Genomic DNA, 20,601 nt, shown 5'->3' with positions numbered 1-20,601 from the left:
GAACTATTTTTGATAGTATAGAGTATTAAATCTCTTCTGTTGCTTAATTCATGTTATGTATTGACCAAACACTAGCACAGATATGTCATTTAGGCCACGGAACTGTTTTAAAAGGTCCCTTTAAATTTGTGACTTCTATGTAGATTTAAGGTTTGTTTATTTTTGCCATAACAAAGGCCAATGTTGGAAATATCCAAAAACGGGATAAACTATGGTTTAAAACACTTTAAATTTGTTCTCCAGGAACTTATTGAACAGTTACAGCCACCCTGACCAAAGTAACACCTAGTCTCAGATCAAGAAACACTCGAATGCCAGGAAAAGTACTCAATTAAAGTTGCACTTATCTAGAATGGAAGGAAGACTCATATGTGAGTCAGTGTCCACTTTTTGAAGATCTCCTTCATTTCAAGGAGATTCTCCCCATTTGGATAATCCACCGGGACCTTGGGGGCAACAGAAAAGCCCCCTTTCTACTGGAGGACAGTTCTATAACTTGTGTCAGAAGGGTAATATTTTGATGCCAAACCTTCAAGAGTGTTATCAGGTTGCATGACCCTGCACCATGGTCTGCTGGTGTCATGTGGGCTACACTTCACAATGGAAGGAGGTTGAACTAAATGTAGAAGATTGTCATGTGAAGAGTATGATAGCAAACATAAACATGATTAGGGAAAAACAGGATTAGCTTTACACGGTCACTCGATTTCCTCTAGAGACAGGCTTCAAAGTGGTTAAGAAAGACAAACTGGAAGAAGAGGTCAGGATACTGAGTTGTGTGGCAGACCTCACCAATTTTGAATAAAAAAACATTCAAACATTGGGCAAATAGTGGCATGAAAATACTACTTGAATTCATGATTGAAAAAGGAGAATTCAGAAGCTTTGTAATGTTTGGCATAGAAAACAAAGATTTATAATCCACATCACAAATTAAAAGCCAGATATTCAGGGGGAATTTAAGTATGATGAGAAGCAGAAATACATCAACCCTCTATATAAAAGATAAGTGGGGAAAACAGCTGAAGAGTGAGACATCCAATAAGAAATAGTACAGCATCTGCAAAACACAACAGAAAACCACTGATTCAACAAGCTGGAAGGAATCACCAAATTTGTTTTTTATCACACCAAAAATGAAAGGAGTGATTTTACCCTCCCTACAGCAATGTTGTATGTAGACTGTGTGGAGAACAAGACACCAATCACAGCCATAGATTCTTGAATTTTGTAGGATGAACAGAATATTCAAATGTGGTGTGGAATACACTAAAAAGAATCTAATGGATTACATGTAACGGTGTTACGTAATCAGATTGCAAATTATGAGTAACCGTAATCCGTTACAGTTTAAATAGTTGGTACCAACATGGCAATGTGATGCTTTTCCCAGAAACCCCAATGTAAATATGAATAAAATCTATTTGCATCAGTCACTTAATCTAATGATGTCGTGAAACAAGCTGCATGACTACTACTCCAACCTTATCCACAACAGTTTCAATAACCAAAAGGCTCTCTTCTCCACCGTCAACAAACTCCTCAAACCCTGTGACATCATTTCCCACTCATTTAACACAGACAAATGCAACTCCTTCCTATCATTCTTCCAATCAAAAATTAACACCCTCTACAATTCCTTAAATATTTCTCTCACCACCGCCCACTCCTCACCTGCCTCCGCCCCTCTCACCACTCGTTCTCTTTCCAAATTCACGCAGTTGAACTGTTAAAAATCCTCTCCACCATGAAAACTTCTACCTGCGTACTTGACCCTGTCCCATTCACCTTTGTTAAGCACTGTTTCCCCACCATCTCCCATATCATCTCAAAAATCATCAACTCCTCCCTCACTTTTCCCTCCGTCCCTTCATCACTGAAACTGGCTGCCGTAACCCCCGTCATCAAAAAACCTGGTCTCAACCCTGACATCATGAGCAACTTCCGACCCATCTCCAACCTCCCCTTCCTGTCAAAAGTCCTGGAACGCATTGTTGCCTCACAAATCACATCCCATCTCAACAATAATCACCTTTTCGAACAATTCCAATCTGGATTCCGCACCAAACACAACACTGAAACAGCCCTTCTCAAAGTGACCAACGACCTCCTCCTCTCATCTGACTCCGGCCTACTCTCAATTCTTGTTCTTCTTGATCTCACTGCTGCTTTCGAAACCATCAACCACTCCATCCGACTTTCCCGCTTAAAATCCCTCCTTAATATCACTGGCGATGCCCTCACCTGGTTACAATCCTACCTCACTAACAGAAAACAATTTATCTTCATCAACAACTGCTCCTCCTCCACTGCCCCCTGTCCGAAGGAGTCCCCCAGGGCTCTGTGCTTGGTCCTGTCCTCTTCACCATCTACCTCCTCCCCCTCGGTCAAATCATTCGTCGTCATGATCTCCGTTTTCACTGTTACGCCGACGACGTCCAATTATACATCTCCACCAAGTCTATCACCCATGAAACCCACTCCACACTCTCAAACTGTCTTTCTGATATCAAAACATGGCTCCAAGAAAACTTCCTGATCTTCAACAGTAACACATCAGACATACTCCTCATTGGTCCAAACTCCCTCACCCAAACAGCTTCTGACTTTCGCCTCACCATTGATAACTCTACCCTGTGTCCCGCCTCTGAGTGCCGTATCCTTGGTATCATTTTTGATAATAACCTCTACTTCGACCACCACATCCAACAAATCATGAAAACCGCTTTTTTCCGCCTTAAAAACATCTCTCGTCTCCGTCCTTCACTTTCCTTCCCCACCGCTGAAACTCTAATTCACGCCTTTATCACATCCCACCTTGACTACTGCAATAGCATCCTCTTTGGTACAACCTCCACACTCCTAAATAAACTCCAATACATCCAAAACTCAGCTGCCCGCCTCCTCACCCACACCCGCTCCCGTGACCACATCACCCCTGTCCTCCAAAACCTCCACTGGCTCCCCGTTCCTCAGCGCATCGAATTCAAACTCCTCCTTCTCACCTATAAAGCCCTTAATAATCAGGCCCCCTCCTACCTCACAGATCTGCTCCACCACTACACTCCCTCCCACAGCCTCCGCTCCTCAAATGCAACCCCCCTCACTGTCCCCAGGACCAAGCACAGAACCTGGGTTGACAGAGCTTTCTCTGTAGCTGCCCCCACCCTATGGAATTCCCTACCAAGCCACATCCGCAACTGCACCAACCTCCCATCCTTCAAATCATCACTCAAAACTCACCTGTTTCACTCAGCTTTTAATGTTTAAACCACCCACCCACTCACTTCTTTTCTCTGTCATATTTTCTTGTTGTTTTTATGCTGTAAAGTGTCTTTGAGTGTCTGGAAAAGCGCTTTTAAATAAAATGTATTATTACTATTATTATTATAGATGTGGAACGGGAGACAAAGCTGGATCCAGAACCGGTAAGAAAGCGTTTGTTGCTCGAGATCCATATGTGCACAGAGCATGTATGGATGAGATGACGGCTGTAAATACTTTAAGCTGAAGAGTGACAAAGTTTGACAAACTTTCCTGATATTTCACCCCGGCAAAAGCTCATTAAACAGCAGCTGAACATCAGTTAGTATGCTAAGCACTAGGCTACTGTCTGATGTTTTCCTTTATGAAAATCTGGGTAAAATCCTTGGACCCAGACATTCTTGTTTTATCTGAGACCTGGCTTCATAAACCAGTTTTGGATAAAGATATTGCTGTTAAGGGATATAATGTCTTTCGTTGTGATCGTCCAAGGAAAGGTGGTTGCGTGGTAATTCATATAAAAAACAAATTCCATGTTGTCCTTCTTGCATCAAATTCCCTGAGCAAACAACTACAATTCCTTGAATTGAAGGTAAAACTTTTAAAGGACCATTTTATTACTGTAGTGAGCTGTTATAGACTCCCGTCTGCTAAAAAGTAAGGCTTTACCTTCACTTAGCAGACTCTAAATGTCACTTGATATTAAAGAGTTATTTTTAACAGGTGACTTTAACTGGGACTGGTTATCTTCTGTCTCTGACAGTTTTAAATCCTTGTGTGATTCTTTTAATCTCATACAACTGGTAAATGGCCCAACACGACCTAATTTTAAGAACCCGGTGAAATCAACTTTACTTGATTTAGTTTTAACAAATACACCCCATAAAGTTTCACGTGGGTGTTTCTGGTAACGATTTGAATGACCACTGTGCAGTAGCAGCAGTCACACAAGCGAAACTTCCTAAGGCAAGATCACTCATTGTACTTAAGCATTTCTGTGATCAAGCCTTTCTTCGTGACCTTTGGGAGGTAGACTGGAAGAAGATATCGCTTATTGCTGATGTTTAACTGGCCAGGGACTACTTCTTATAACCTTTAATGAAAGCAATTGATAAACATGCGCCATATCACTGTCTGCTCTAAAACGAGAGAGGAATACAGCTTGGGCTGTGGCCAGAAAATCCTCATCTGAAGCTGATTGGCTGAGATTTAGGCAGCTTAGAAACTATTTTATGTCTCAAGTCAAAAAGGCGAAATCAAGTTACTACCTCTCCAAAACTATAGGAATCCCAAGAAATTCTGGAAAAGTGATAAAATCTATTTATGTGGATGAAACTCCAAATTACTTATCAACTTGTATTAGGATGAAAACCACACAGTAACTGACAAAGCAGCAATTCTTAATCATTTTAACGAGCACTTTGTTTCCTCTGGGCACTTATTCAAGTCCCTTCATCCTCCTTCACATCAATCGTGTGAACAGGATGTTCATTTACCACCACCTCTATCAACCTCAGAGACTCAACCCTTTCACTTTATTCCCTTTAATGTGACTGAGGTTTGTAGAGTTCTGCAAAATATTGACACTATAGGAAATCCGCTGGTCCAGATAAACTTGACCCTGTCTTTCTTAAGGTTGCAGCTGACATTATTGCTGACCAACTCACTTATATTTTTAACTTGCCTCTTTTAAATAATGAAATTCCTGAGGTCTGGAAATCTGCATTTGTTCTTCATCTCCATAAAGGAAGTGATCCTTCGAGTTTCAATAATTGAAGGCCAATTTCTAAATTATGCGTTTTGACTAAAGTCTTGAAAAAGCTTGTCAGTGAGCAACTTAAAGACTTTTTACAATAAAATAAGACTATGGCCCAATATCAATCAGGATTCAGAAAGCCACAGTACAACCACTGCTGCCATTAAAGTAGTGAATGGCATCATTGGATGATGAAAAAAATATTGTGCAGCTTTATTTATTGACTTGTCAAAAGCCTTTGATAGTCAATAATGACACTTTTGAATAGGCTCTTTAATATTGGCTTGTCAAGCCAGACTGCTGGATGGTTCAGGAATTATTTGACAGCCAGAATTCAATGTGTATACACCTCTGGGTTCTGTTCTTCAACTCTTCTTGTTTCAAAGGGTGTTCCCCAAGGCTCAACATTAGGACCATTGTTGTTCATTATCTATGTTAATAATCTGTGTCAGGATATATCAAATGGTATGCATCACTTGTATGCTGATGACAGTTATCTACTGTGCATCTTGTTCATTAACACAAACCTTTGATTTTCTTCAGTCTGCTTTTGATATGTCAGTCACATTTAACTAACCTGAAAATGGTGTTAAATGCTTGTAAATCTATGCTGATGGTCTTCTCGGGTCGCAAAGCATTACCTACCGACCTTCCAAAAATCACCACAGCTCAAGGGGCAGAAATTGAAACGGTGACCTATAAGTATTTGGGTATCATCATTGACAACAATTTATCATTTAAGGAGCACATTGACAGTCTTGTGTCTAAGTGTAAATTTAACTTGGCATTCTTCTTTAGAAACAAGTCCTGTTTTTCACATCAGGTCAGAGATGATTTATTCTCCACTACTTTCTTACCTTTACTGGACTACGGTGATTTGTTATTTATGAATGCTCCTAAAAAACACATAAAGAAATTGGACTTGGTGTATTACTGTGCTCTACGTTTTACTACTGGTCGTTGATACGCTGTCCATCCCTGTCTGCTGTATGCTGCTGCAAACCGCCCCTCCCTGTCTGCCCGTAGACTCACACACTGGCTGCTTTTTGTCCATAAATCCGTTCTTGGACTACTGCCTTCTTACTTGACCACATATTTGATCAGGTCTAGTAACCGTCATGGATTACGGTCTCAGGATTTTATTAAAATGATTGTTCCCAGAGTCAGAACACAACTGGGTAAGACTGCCTTTAAACATATCGCCCCCTTTTCATGGAACAGTTTTCAGAGTTATATGAAACTAATAGATATGGTCACTGTTGGATAATTTAAATCTTTGTTAAGGGACCGGGAAAGAGCTAGTCTTGGACATTGTGACTGTTTTTAATTCTGACGGCTTGTCATCTGGAGCTGGTGTCTCCAGAACTGCTGGTTTTTGATGTATGAATGTATTTATTGTTGTTTTGTCTGCTGCTGCCATTGCAGGTCCCTCTTGAAAAAGAGATTTCTAATCTCAATGAGGCTTATATCTGGTTAAATAAAGGATATAATAAAAAAAAAAACCTAACAAACAAAAACGAAGAGTAAATTTGCCCCAATAATCAACAATTTTAGTAGTTACGATCAGTTTTAGAGTTGATCATTAAAACTCCTCTTGTGTGTGTGAGGAAAGCAGAGAACTCCTGACTCATGACCGATGTTGTGCTCGTCACTGAAAAAAACGTAACTAGTTACCGTTACTAGTTACTTCATCCACAAAGTAACTCAGTTTCTATTTTTGATTACTTACACCAAAAACCAATGCGTTACAAGAAAAAGTAACTCTTAAGTTACCTGAAATTAAAGAATGTATTATTTTCTCAGTCATTTGTGTCTGTACAGCTTCATATCAGTGCTGTATCAGAAAATAACACTGTTGATCAACTCTGCGGTGGAGGAATAGTGGTTAAGGAAGCTGGCTTGTCATCAACTGCTCCTGTAATAACATTGCTTTGGATAAAAGCCTCTGCTAAATGAATTGTTATTGTATCCAACCCTACAGTTAAATATATTTCACAGTACTAAACTCTGCTCTACAAACATCAATCCGACTGAAACACAAAGTTCAAAGCCAGTCTATTTAAAAATAAATATGAAAAAAAAAATCATAGCATTTTTCTGAGCTGCACAATGCAATGCATAGGACATAGTATCAGACTAACAAGCCGCCTGGAAGCGGGTGACTCCACAGTAGCGACAGGATGCATATTTTCAAGGCAGTGGCTCTTCGTACGGTTGCCGCATCAATATACCGACATTCTAGCCGTGCGCAGCGCCCCTAATTGGCCAGTTTAGGTCACGTGATAGGTCAGTCATTGGCCAGTTTAGGTCACGTCACTAAGATTAAAACTTACCCTAAACCTAACCCTAAACCTAAACCTAGGATGCTACATACTTGCACTTCGGTAACCGTACCAATAGGATTGTTCGTACGGCAACTGTACAAATAGACACTTTCTATTTTCTACAACATACTGTGCAGTAGCTTTGTTGATCTGTCCCTGGCTAACAGTCTGTTTAAAATCTAGCCGCTGTTGTTTCATTGAAGGGCCTTCCCTCACGTCTAGTGCGTCCACCAACGCAGGGTTAGCTTGGAGCTTGGAGTATGTATCTTTTGGAGGCAGATTGGAGTTGCTGTTTGTCACAGTAGAACCTTCGAGCTTGAAAGGCACAGCTTACACTTCACTGAAATGTTTTTGTCTTAATGCTCAAGTAAAGTAAAATAATGCACATATTTCCACTATGAGAAGCTTGTCTTGCTCTCGCATTGACGTGCCATGATTAGCGCTCAGAGACACGCCTACAATGCTTCTTCTTCTTCTTCTTCTTCAGTTTTACGGTGGTTGGCACGACATTCCGCGAAAAAATGTAGCGCCACTGTAAACAGGAAGTACACTGCAGCTAACCAAGTAACTGACAATCGCACTATATTGTAATGGTAACTGATTTTATTTCTTTATTTGTAATGTGTTTCCGCCCAATACTGCTCCTGACCCTGTGATTTGTGGCGTAGAAAAGAATGTAACCAATCAAGGGAGTTGACAGAGAAGCACGTACTGATGCGTTCAATGCAACTCGGAACTCAGCATTTGCGAGTTGTTCTGATCTTCGAGTTTAGTTAAGCAACAGCAGCATGTTGAAATATCTCAAACATGGCTGACCACTATATTTAACTTTTTTCCTGACTTTACTGAGTAGGAGTTCCAACTTCAGGTGGCGTTCCAAGTCACTTTTTCAAGTCGGAGGCCAGAAAATATTTTTACTTTCCTGGGATATCCTTTGATATTGGAATTGCATCGAATGCCGCATTAGGTGACAGTGTTAGATCTTGTTTAATCACACAAGATTTCTGTCTTGGAGGAAGATCGGTGGTGTGTCAGAATAGTTCTTTGTCTATTGTGGTGAGATTATCGGAGCTCACACACACAGCACGATCAAAACTGTTCTATGTCTGATAATTTATCTTCATGTGTGACATCTCTAACAGATCTAAATCTACATTTCTTTAGATTTAGAAAATCCTTTTGTGCCCTTCACCCTTTTTTATATTTTGTGACCTGTTGTAACTTGAAAAATAAAATGGAAAATTATATAAGAAAGTACAAATAAATGGTTTAAAAATAAATAATGTGTTAATCTGGAAAAGCAGGGATGATGAAATAGGCTGTACCATCAGGATCATCTGATATGGGCAGTTATTGACAGGCTGCTGAAACTACCTTGTTTTTTGATATTGCCTTTTCATTGTCCTTGCAGGTCCAATCACTCCACGGGAATAATGTCTCCATTCTTTAACAAGCCTCCCAGACCTCACAAAAGGCCCAACTTTCAAAAGAAATTGAATCCTCGAGCTTCTCCACAATCAACAGTGGAAGAGCCTATACTGACACCTCTGAAGACATTTTGAAGTTTCATCTCAGCCTGATGGAGCAACATCAACACTGAGTTTCCACCAAAAAGTCAAGTCATGCACTTCATTCCACCTAATCCCTGTGAGGAACTGGTATGTACAGGGCAGAGTACAGAACACTCAACATGGCATTTGGAGCTTTTTTTGTCAGTCACTGCCTACAGTTTGATTTAAACTTATCAAATAATATTCAAAAGTCAGCCTTTTCATCTTTTTTTTTTTTTACTATCGCCCTCATGAAGCTGTCTCGGGTGATATCTCTGCCAAGTTCCTTTTATGAGCGTACTCTGCTAAAGAGATGTGACTTCACTGAAGTTTAGCCAGGCCGTGTTGTCCATTGGATCCTGGCCTTTAGTAACTTCCTCTCATTCGGTTGGGTGAGATTTTACGAGGCCGTAGTGGCCGACATTGCAGCATACACACACAGGACAAGACTTTGGGAGAAAGCATGAAAGTCAAAGAAGTTAACACGGACAGAAATGAGAGTATATGCTGTCTCTGAGATGTGAACACTTGGATGACTTGGCTTCTATCTTGTGCTTTTCATTAATGTGGTGCAAACATAGACTAGAGGAGTAGTTTTTGTTTTTGTAGGTCAATGAAGATTTACACAATGCTGGCAACATTTAGCAGATGGGGTTGATTAGTGTGTGTCTCTGTGTGTGTGCGCGCATGAGTGTACATACCTGTACGAGGAGGAGTGTGTAAGTGTTTATGCCTGTGTGTGTACATCCAGAGATACACTGTGAATTAGGTCCTATCCAATGCATTATTCATATTCTTGTATATTTTTCGCACATGCCCAGACTGCAGTTCACCTTATGTCAAAAAGAAAAAAAAAATCCAGATGTGAAATCTTATTAGAAGCTGGTTTTACTTTTGATTTCTCTCTTGTCTTTTCTTTAATAAACAGATATATTTATAATGGGGCAGAATCATGTTGAAACTGCGTAAGAACTACATTAGGTTCCTAAGGTCAAATTCTGTAATGAAAATCAATTAATATGTGATTAAATGTATTTCAGAATTCTTGTCATCATGTTGTTTTCTCTCTTTAATACACAATGATCAACTAAAACACCACAAACAGAGGCAGATAGGGTGAAAAAACAGCTCTGTGTTATGAATATCTATATAAATATCAGGCTTGAGCCAGATGTAAGAAATGTTTTAATAACCGTTCAGCTTACGAAAACAGCAGAACATAACTGAAGTATCCTTAGTATTCTATACGCTGGGATACCCTTTTCAGTAAAATTTGACTAATTTGGTGGACAAGTTATAAATAAAAAAAACTATTGTAAAGTACAATAGTGAGGATGCCATACATCCCCAGTAATTAGGCAAATTGTAGTTACAATTTTGTGTATACTGAGATTGTGCACAAGTCCTCAGAAATCACTAAAACATTGCTGTGTTTATTTTTATGTGTGTGTGTTTATTTTCCAGGTCAGCAGTGATCCGCTTTGCTAAAATACCAATTTCCAACTGATCCTCGTACCTTTGATTTCATGCTACTTATCACTCCATTGGTTTGTGCTCACCATAAATAAACTGTCTCTTTTATTTGACTCACCGTCATGGCTGTGTTGCTCATCAGGCCAGTGGAAAATAATCTGGATCTAGGATAAGAACTGTGCAGAATAACTGGCCGTGCTCTGTTTGGTTAGTGATTACTTCCTCTGTGATCTCCATATCTGCGTGAAAGGACCAGCATCACATTTTCTTGAAGTTCTACCTGCTGCTTTTGAACGGAGATTTGATTTTTTTTGTTGGATCCCCATTACTTTCTACCGTTGTGGTTGACATTCTTCCTGGGGTCCATAACAACAAAAAAGCAATACTCTAGAACATTTTAGAACATAATTTAGTAAAACAAAACAAAAAACAGTTAAAATATACAGAAACATTACATGAAAAGGTACATCAAGACACATTTGCATTACACCAACAAATACATAAAAAAAAATACATAATATATACCTCAAAATTGGTAGAAATAGTGATTTTTAAAGCATTTTTGAACATGCGTAAAGTTGTCTTTCAGGTCCCCAGGTAATTTGTTCCATAAGAGAAAAACTAAAAAAAAAAAAGGACAGACATTTGTCAATAGTTGGTATTAGGATCATTGGTGATTAAGTTGGAGTTTGACGCAAGTCGAGTATTAATTGGATATGATGGGAGTATTTGATCTTTTCTTGAAATAATCTTGCTTTGCCAGTTAAAATAATATTCTTTATGAATATTAGTATATTATCATAATTTTACTTTCAATGAGGGGCCATGATAATGTGCAGTGCACATCAGTGATGCTGGTCCTGAATAGGGACACCTCAAAGGAAGGCGAGCAGCCTTGTTCTGGGCAGTGTTGTGCTAGTTAATGAAAAAATGTGAGTTACTTCATGCAAAAAGTAACTCAGTTACTATTTTTGATTTCTTACAGCAAAAAGTAATGCGTTACTGGAAAAAGTAACTTTTAATTCACTTAGTTTTAAATAATGTATTTTTTCGTCATTTGTGTCCGTACAGCTTCATATCAGTGCTGTATCAGAAAATAATCCAGCCTACCCCAATAGCTCTTGTATTAACCTATTCAATGCCAACCATTTTCAGATTTTCCACCCCCAGTGCCAGCTGTTTTTGAGCATTTTGACTGATTTTAAAGACCCACAGAAAATTTTCCACTATGACTATCTGAAATCTGACACTAGACTCTGAAAGATTGAAGCCTCTACTTTCATCAAAAGTTGTTCTTTTGTAAGCAGCTGTTGAATAGAGCAAGTTTTACACAAATCATGAGTTTCAGAGCAAAAAGCTGAGAAAAAAGCCTTTTTCTAAAAACCCTGTCGTTGACTTTAAAGCTTTTTTTTTTTTTGCTTTAGTGACAACTCTAACATCTGAACATTGTTTCCTTATATAAAACAGGAAGAAAAAAAAAACACTGAGACCAGGCTTTTGATGGCAAAATTATTATTATTTTGCTATCTGGGTCAGAGTTGAATGGATTTCTTACTGTATTTTGGCATTCCTCCAAGTTTCTTCCGTCAGTTTGCGCACATGCAACTTCCTCTTCCTCCCGGACATTTTTTTTTTTATCGTTTTATCTCACCATCGCCAAACTATCCATGAGTTCCACACATGCTCTGGTTAAGTGCGCGCTGCCGTGAGCTGCTGGGAACATCAACTCTCGTTCGTAGCGCCATTTTCTGTCTCGTATACGCCTTTCCTCCTCTCCCTCTTAGCTCTGCTGAGCATGGATGATCTCTCATCCAAAGGTGCGCTGCTACCTCCTACATGTCACCTATTATTTTGCTATCTGGCTCGCAGGCTGGGGGTATTTTGAGCCTTTTTTCAACCTTAGCACAAATTCAGCATAGCGGTTGTTCAGGCAGGTCACAGACGTCAAGCCAGCCACACCCTTCAATCAACCAACACAAACTAACCCAGCTAATCTCCCTAGGAAAGCCACGGAGAAAAGAAAGCACCTTTCCACCAACCCCGCTGCAGCAGCTTCAACTTCAGCTCTTCCGGCTCTTCGCAGCCCACCAACTCGACTCCGTCCTGTCGGCTCTGGGCAACATCCAGTCTGTCCAGCATGAGCTCCTGTATCCAAGACTTGAAAATGGCGTCAGCTGCTTCTAGCAGCTTCCTTCCCGGGCCCAGCAATGTGTTTACTTCTCCCCATGCGCCAACATTCACTCCGGCAGGCCATGATGATGTCATGTCCTTTACCTGCAAAAAATTACAATCCACACTGAAAGGACCTGAGATAGTTGACTCATTACTGGAAAAAGAAATCAAAAAAGAATTCATGATTGGGCCATTTGAGAAATCTTCCTTTCCAGCTACCCGTATTAACCCGATAGGCATAGCAACCCGAAAATACTCTGGAAAAAAGCACCTCATCATCGATCTGTCGTCTCCCCATAATGATAAAACTCAAAGTATTAATAGTCTCATTCCTTTGGCACCCTTTTTCCTGTTTTATGCTTTCATTGATGACGCCATTAAATTCATTAAAAAAACAGGCAGGGGCGCTTGGCTGGCTAAAGCAGACATCATGGACACCTTTAAAGTATTGCCTCTGCACCTTTCACAATGGCATTTATTTTTCATAAAATGGAGAGAAAAAATATATTTTTCAGTCAAGCTCACCTTCGGGTTTGATACCCTGTCAGAAGCCCTTTGCTGGATCTTGCTTAATAATTACAAACTGCCTTTTGTGCTTCACCTCCTCAATGACTTTCTGCCAGTGGACTATCCTGACCAATGTATTTTGGCACTTAAACACTGCTTTGCACTCTTAGCATTTCGTTATCCAAAGAAAAAACAGAAGGACCACTCAAAGTCATCGAATTTTTAGGAGTAACCTTAGACAGTAACTTAATGCAGGCCTCCCTGCTCCTTGAGAAATCAAACGCATCAGAGAAATCATGCAAAATGCTCAGGCCTCGGTAGAACTTACCAAGAGAGAGTTGCTTTCTTTGCTCGGGCATCTCAACTTTACCATACGTGTTATTCCCCAGGGTCGCTCCTTCATTTCCAGGCTTTTCGACCTTTCCAAATCTGTAGCCAAACTTCAGGATACGGTAAGCTTAGACTCAGGAGGCAGGTCCAAGCTCCGCTTCTGGTCTCTCCTGTACCCCATAGTGATAGCCTGACTCTTGTGGGGAAAACGTTGTTAGGAAGCAAATCGTGTGTTTTTGTGACAATAGGGCTACAGTCAGTATTATTAACAAATCCCATTTATTAATAGAGTTATAGACTTAGACCACAGAGCTATCAGAGAAGAAGCCATTATAAAAATAAAAAAAACTTAGAAAAATTAGAAGGTCAAGGTCTATCAAATCAAAAGCAGCGCTGAAGTCTAAGAAAATAACCCCCACCAAGCTGCCTTCATCCAAATCTTGATAGCATTTGTCAGTCATATGAACTGTGGCAGTGGAATTTAGTGAGCAAGTGATTTTCAACAAAATACAACAAAATCATTTCAGTTAATTTTGTCATTTACAATAGTTTCCATCATTTTGCAAAGCACAGGTAACATACTGATATAATCTGCTAGTTCCTCCATTCAATAAAGCATTTTTATTTTTTGGAATTGGAATCATGTTTGACACTTTCCACAGGGATAGAAACACGCCACACCATAAACACCTATTGAAAATGTGACAGAGGGGCTTAGACACGTAGTTCACAGCTAATTCCAAAAGCCAGCCATCAATATTATCCAGACCAGAGGACATAGTTTCAGGTTGACTGTTTAGGAGACTTTCCACTTTTTGTATACTCACAGTGGTGAAATCAAAGCTACACAACTTTTGCATTTATTATGAGTCTAGGAAAATATGTGAAATCTCCACCATTCATACTAGAATTTAATCTAAAGTTTTTATCATAATAATGATTGTTGAAATGTTTTGGGCGGAGCCGCAGACATGACATGGTAAAAAAATAAGAATTTGTGGCCACAAAATACTAATTTGTGGCCACGAAGTAGGTTTAATGTGTGCACGAAATACTAATTAATAATATTAATAACATTCCTGGACAGCTGGGTAAGCATATCGAGCCCACCTTTTCTAAGGTCTTTAAGGTAGCATAGGGGCTAAAGTAACACAATGTACAGGGATAGTATGATAACATTTTATTTTAGGCTGGGAATGAGCTACAAAGACATTCTGAAAAGCCTGGCATTGCAAGGAACCATTATTACTGAGAGGCATTTAAACAGAATATTGAGAGCCAGGTTGCTTTACCGGCGGTCGTATGACTTGGACTCCGAGATAGATTTTATTGTTGACCAACTGCAAGGCCCTGCAAAGGATCACGGTTACCAGTGGATGTCTACTAAGTGTAAACAACACGGTCTTTCTATCAGAAAAGAAGACGTCAGGATCCTCCTCTCTCTACTGGATCCCATTGGTTCCCAAGTTCACCAGACCAGACGTCTCAGAAGGAGGCAATATTTTGCTCAGGGACCTAACTTTGTGTGCCACATAGACTCATATATGAAGCCATATGGGATATGCATTAATGGCGGTTCTCATGCAACATAATTTGGCTGCGGGCCACCCTCACTCGCAGCAACCCGAAAGTTATCGACAGTACTTTGCGGAAGCAGTGGAGCGCTGCATGGGGGCTGCCCAGGCTTGTACAAACTGACATGGGTACTAAGAACGTACAGTATAGTGGTCAGAGACATTCAGAGGTATTTGCGAACAAATGACGTGGACGACAAAGCAGTGGAGAGAAGCTACATCACAGGGGCAAGTGCCGCAAACCACAGAATTGAGAGCTGGTGGGGAGTGATGAGAAAAAAAGGAATCGAACCCTGGATCACGCTTCTAGCAGAACTGAAAGATGAGGGATTCTTCGCTGGGGATTTTGTTGACAAAGCTCTGTCATATTTCTATTTCATGCCACTCATTCAGGTAAATAGCCTATATTGTGATCACAGCAAGAAACCCAGACACTGCACCCTCTGCATTACCTTCATGTAATCTTAGAGATTTAAGCCACTGCGAGTTTGTTTATTTAATGTGTGTGATGTATTGATTTTTGAGACCACTGATTCAACTAGTGGTCTGCCAAAGAATCGCTTAAATAATTATAAATACAATTTAAAAAGATTAAGTGTTTTATTTTCCTATATTTAAACACAGTGTTACTGTTCAAACTGTATGTAATGTTACAGTGGCCAACAATATTAAATACACTTTAAATAATACCTTGTTTTTATGAATACTAAGGCCTACTACGCTAAGTATTTTCTGAGGTGGTACTTGCTGAAAAAGGTTTTACAACCACTGGTTTAGACTGTTGTGAAAATAAGACACATCACAATGCAATTTAAGGTGCTTTTTTTTTCTAAACAGAAACTTTTTTCTTACCCACTGCAAAGGCATGTAGAGAATAATAGAGACTATATTTCACTTATTGTAGGCCATAATGCACTGCATACCAGCTGTGACTTAATCCTTATTGTTTCTTCAGCAGGGGGTATTAAATGACATCTGGAGTGTTTGGCATGCTCACCATATAAGGCCCTCCAAGAATACCAACATGCCCAGTGGGATTCCTCATGTCATGAACATAGCCCTCTCCTTTGGGGTGCAGAAGAATGTCTTGTTCCACTGAGATTTGACCACATGTAAAGACAGCTGCACATTTTTTAGTTCAGTCCCATGTGATGTGGACATGTTTGATTTGTGCTCAATAATAATGGTGGAATCAAGCTTGGAGTTCCCATCCACCTTGTCCCAGGCACTTGATTTATATTTTCATCTGAGGGACACAGTTATTTGAGGTAATTTGAATGGACAAAAGTATACAAATATATATATATACGTGTGGTAGATTTGGTACTTTAGTACATTTTTTATAGCATAATGTACAAATTACTTTTCATATTTGTGTGATCATTTTGTGTCTTTGTTTAAACCAAAATAATCAGAAAAGACTGTATAACTTACTGTTTTCAGTTTGAGCAATTTGTCAGTAAATGAACTCATCATTAAGTATTGATAGCTATTGTTAGCTACAAAATAAGAAGTGTTAACCTGAAATAGTTGTGCAAGTTAGACAAAATCAGTCTTTTGGGGCTAGAGTCATTATTCTTCAATAAATACTGAACTTGTCAAACTGTAAAGGCTTCAAACATTGTTCATAAAGTTTGGTTGTTACATGTTTTTGGTATTTTGCTTTAGGGTAAAGTTCAAACAATAATAAACTGATCTCTTATTATCATCACCTAAATAGTAACACAAAAAAAGATCCATCTCTAACAAGCACAATAGCACCCCTGGACAGCAACCATTAGAGTTGTCACCATACCAAAATGAGTAACCACGATACTATACCAGACAAAGTATCACGGGTAATATCGCGATACTGAAGCCTTTTTATTATTATTATTTCTATGAACTGCAATGTATTTGTACAAGTTATAAATACTTATTAATTACTTATAGTGTTGTTTGGTGCATGATAAGAGTACATGAACAAAAGCTTATAAGCAATAAAAAAAACTAATAAATTCAGTTTGAATTTACTTGGTTGAATTTAATAACTAGTAATAACTACAGAAACCTAGGAATGATCTTAGTTTCTTCACTGTACTGGGAACTTTCCACTGCTGTACTGCAGCTATTTTTCCAGGATCAGTCCCTATGCCCTTAGCCAAAATCTGATGACCTAGGAAGCACACCTCAGACTGCAAAAAGTGACACTTTTACCTGCATTCTTCATTTACAGCAACCTGGTGATACCCACTAGCGAGATCGATAGTTGAAAAGATCTGTGCATACTGCAGGGCATCAAAACACTCATCAGTCCGTGGTAATGGGAAAGCATCACGTCGAGTCTTAGAATTTGGCTACCTATAGTCCACGCACAGTGGCAGACTGCTATCAGCCTTTTAAACTAGGACCACTGGAGAAGCATAAGCACTTTTGCTTTCCTGGATTACACCCTTCTTAAGAAGCTTTGTCATGTGCTCTCTATCCTCGTTATACTGTGTGGATGGAATGCGGCGGTAGGGTTGGGCCACAAGTGCATCATCTACCAGAAGGATCTCATGCTTGACTCGGTCTGTGTAACCCAAGTCTTCATCCTGGAGAGCAAACACATTAGCATACTGAGCTAAAAGCGCAGCTAATTTAGCCTGCTCCTCTTCGGTGCCTCCTTGGAGCAGTTTGTTTAGCACTTCCTGAAGGTCAAGGTCTGATGTCTGCCTTCCTTTCTGGCTTACCGTGACTTCTTCCTGGTCAGCTGATATACGCTGGAAGCGTACCTCGGTCTGATCCTTGTCAACACACTCCACCTAAGACAGAACGCCGAACCTGGTCCGGGGACACAACCACACATCCTCCTGAGAGAAATTCACTACCATTACAGGGAACTAAGGCTTAATTGCCTTTACTACTGTTGGAAGAACTGCAAGACCACCTGGCAATGGGGTCTTAGCTGGCTCCACTAACAGACAGGTGCTATCATCAGACATGGGTTGGAGGCCCTTTGCATAAACTGTGGCTACAGAACCAGCAGGTACTCGGACAACATCTCTGCTTGCAAGCTTGGCTGTGGTTGTTTTTCTCGCACCTCACATGTCTGTACTCGCTGAAACACTTCCCCCCAATCTGGATCCAGCTCTCCCTTAAGGGTTGTGTCAAACTCTGCTGTAACCAACTGCTTGCATCTCTTGATTATGTTCATCCCCATGAGACCGTGAGTTGCTTCCTGATGACTCTGTGTCCATGACTGGTTTAACTCTTTGCTCTCACCTCTCGTTTCCTCTTGGATATGATCTTTGACAATTAGGAACCCACACTCTGGTATGTTCAGCCCCATAGTTTCCACGTCAAGTTCAACATACCCAATGTGAGGGATATGCAAAGAATTTGCCGCGGTTAGTTTTAACCACTTGGCTGCGGGAAATACATCCTCCTCACTACCTAACAGCTGCTGTTTGAAGAAAGACTCAGAAATGTTGCTAACCTCACTTCCTGTATCCAACAGGCATCTAACTGGTACCTCACCAGTCTTGACTGTAACTTCCCTACATTTACACACAGCCCTCTCCATAAACCTCTCAGTCTCAGAGCCTTTAGCCTCACCTCGGATTGCCCGGCTTTTGGCAACTGAGGAAACTACTTTTCCTGAACTGATGCACTTGTTGCAGAAGGCTGGCCTCCTGGCATGCGCTGCATACACCCTTGAAATACTGTATGTCCCACCCCTTCACATTTAAAGCAAATGGGCTTCACATCTTCTGTAAATAGAGGTTTAAGTTTAGGCCTACCACCCATGTCTTGTGAGGTTTCTCCCTGAAAGCAAGGCCCTCCTTCATTGCAACAGTTAGCTCCCCCACAGCTTTGCTCTGTTCAACGACCACCCTAACAATGTCATCGAGAGGGGTAGACTGCTATTTCTGGGGGTGACCGGGATGTTGACTCTCTCCACTGACACCTAGGCCTGGCCGATAACAGATTTTACTGGATGATATATTGTCCCACAAATTATTGCCTTTCAACAAAAATTTCCGGATTTTTTTTAGACCAAATTAACCACTAATGTAATGATAACATATCATAAAAATGCAAGTACACCCTTTCGAATGCACTCAACTTGTATTTCTCATTAGTATTTTTTACCATCGTAGTTGGAATGCCAAAACTTTTAAATATTTTAAACAAATAAAACAAACAATTAAAATAAAAAGGACTCAGTCTATGTTAGCAAAAAAATGCACTTTAATAAATATAACAAACAAAAACAATAAAATAGACCCTGTCTCTGTTAAGAAAAAAAAACACCTGAAATGCAAAACCACACACAATCAAAGCAATAAATAAAATGGTTTATCAAGTCTCTCTCAAAAACAAAATGGCACTTGCAATAAATATTAAACATTGAGGCACAGAGGTATATAGTTGTACATTCCATGACAGGTAACATTTCCAATCCAGTTAGAACATTTGTAAACAAAAATGCTCGCCTCCCCGCCTCCCCCTGTTTCATTATGTTCCGTTTTCATTCAGTCTTAAACCAAACAGAATGAACCAAATAGCTTCTAGTTTGCCCCGTCCATTCCGCTATAGAACAAACACACAGGTGCTGAGGGTGAACTCCCTTGTCATCCAGCCCTTTTGGAGGCAAAAGGAGGAAAACAAAATACTTAGACTTAAATTAATTGCTAGCCCCGCTCGGCATCCCCGCTTCTGCTTCTGATCACACCGCTTACATCTCCTCCGCTGGCGGACACCGTGGGTAAGAGGCTCCGCTGCTTCACAGGCCGCTGGGTGTAGTCGGCGTATCAATCCAAAGCTACGTAGTAGGTCCAGAGTTGCGGCATCTACCAAACTGTAGCAGTTTGAGTGACATAAATCTAAGATTGCATGGGGGTGGTATACTATTTTAGAGTAATTACGCTGCAGGTTCTCTGAGAAATTATTAGAACCGACTGAGTTATCTGCTGTTTAATATCTGTTCCTAACACTAGCCTCTGCAGCCGACAGGCGCGCCGCCAAATACGCATGAATGTGGCAATATAACGAGGCCGGCAAACTTATCGAGTTCATTTTATTTACCATTTGGTTAATTGATTTATCGATTATTGGCCCAGGCCTACTGTCACCTACTACCTTCCAGCTCTTAGCACCCTTTGTGTTACATGGCTTGTCTTCAAAGGACCAGGCTATGGCTTCCTCGCGCATATCAAACAAAGTTTGCTCACCTAAGAGAAGAATCTCTCACACCCTCTATGAACTGGTCTCTGACCACAATTTCAGCATCTGCCACCGCATGAGGATTTAGTTTTAAGGCTAAAAGTAAAACATGGGAGAGTGCATAGGAGTAGGCCTGGAAGTCTTCCTCCACGTGCTGCTGTCGGTGTTGACTTACCTCAACTCCAGTTACTTGAAATCCTGCAGGTGTGGTTGGTGGTGATGAGTGCATTGTCCTCCAATCCTGCCCTTACACTGTCTGGATCCCAGAAGAATCGTCACAGAACCTCGACTGCAACTCCAGGCTGGCCTCCTCCTTGTCTCAGATCCTCCAAATAATTAAGGACCCCACTCCTAGTGCCAAAATTTGTAGGCTAGTGAAAACAAAGATATATAGTGATTCAAACTTTGTTGAAAAGTAGGACGATTGGATTTGCACAATCTAAACTAAAGTCAATATTGATTCA

General features: G+C 40.2%; 1 protein-coding gene across 3 annotated transcripts in view; it reads left to right on the top strand.

Moving 5' to 3' along the window:
• Window positions 1-9,941, top strand: part of tafa5l (TAFA chemokine like family member 5, like) — a 101,909-nt gene extending 91,968 nt beyond the window's left edge. For 2 of the 3 annotated variants that reach the window (XM_028453648.1, XM_028453649.1), the window contains one exon: window positions 8,756-9,941. In XM_028453648.1, the coding sequence (XP_028309449.1) occupies window positions 8,756-8,794 (39 nt within the window). In that variant the 3' untranslated portion in view covers window positions 8,795-9,941. Of the gene's footprint in view, window positions 1-3,393; window positions 3,429-8,755 lie in introns of all 3 variants that reach the window. The other variant, XR_003674511.1, reaches the window with a different exon arrangement.
• The last annotated feature ends 10,660 nt before the right edge of the window (window positions 9,942-20,601 follow it).

Source organism: Gouania willdenowi, chromosome 7 (genome assembly GCF_900634775.1).
Source record: "Gouania willdenowi chromosome 7, fGouWil2.1, whole genome shotgun sequence".
Classification (NCBI taxonomy): Eukaryota; Metazoa; Chordata; class Actinopteri; order Blenniiformes; family Gobiesocidae; genus Gouania; species Gouania willdenowi.
This window is presented reverse-complemented; position numbering and strand designations above follow the sequence as displayed.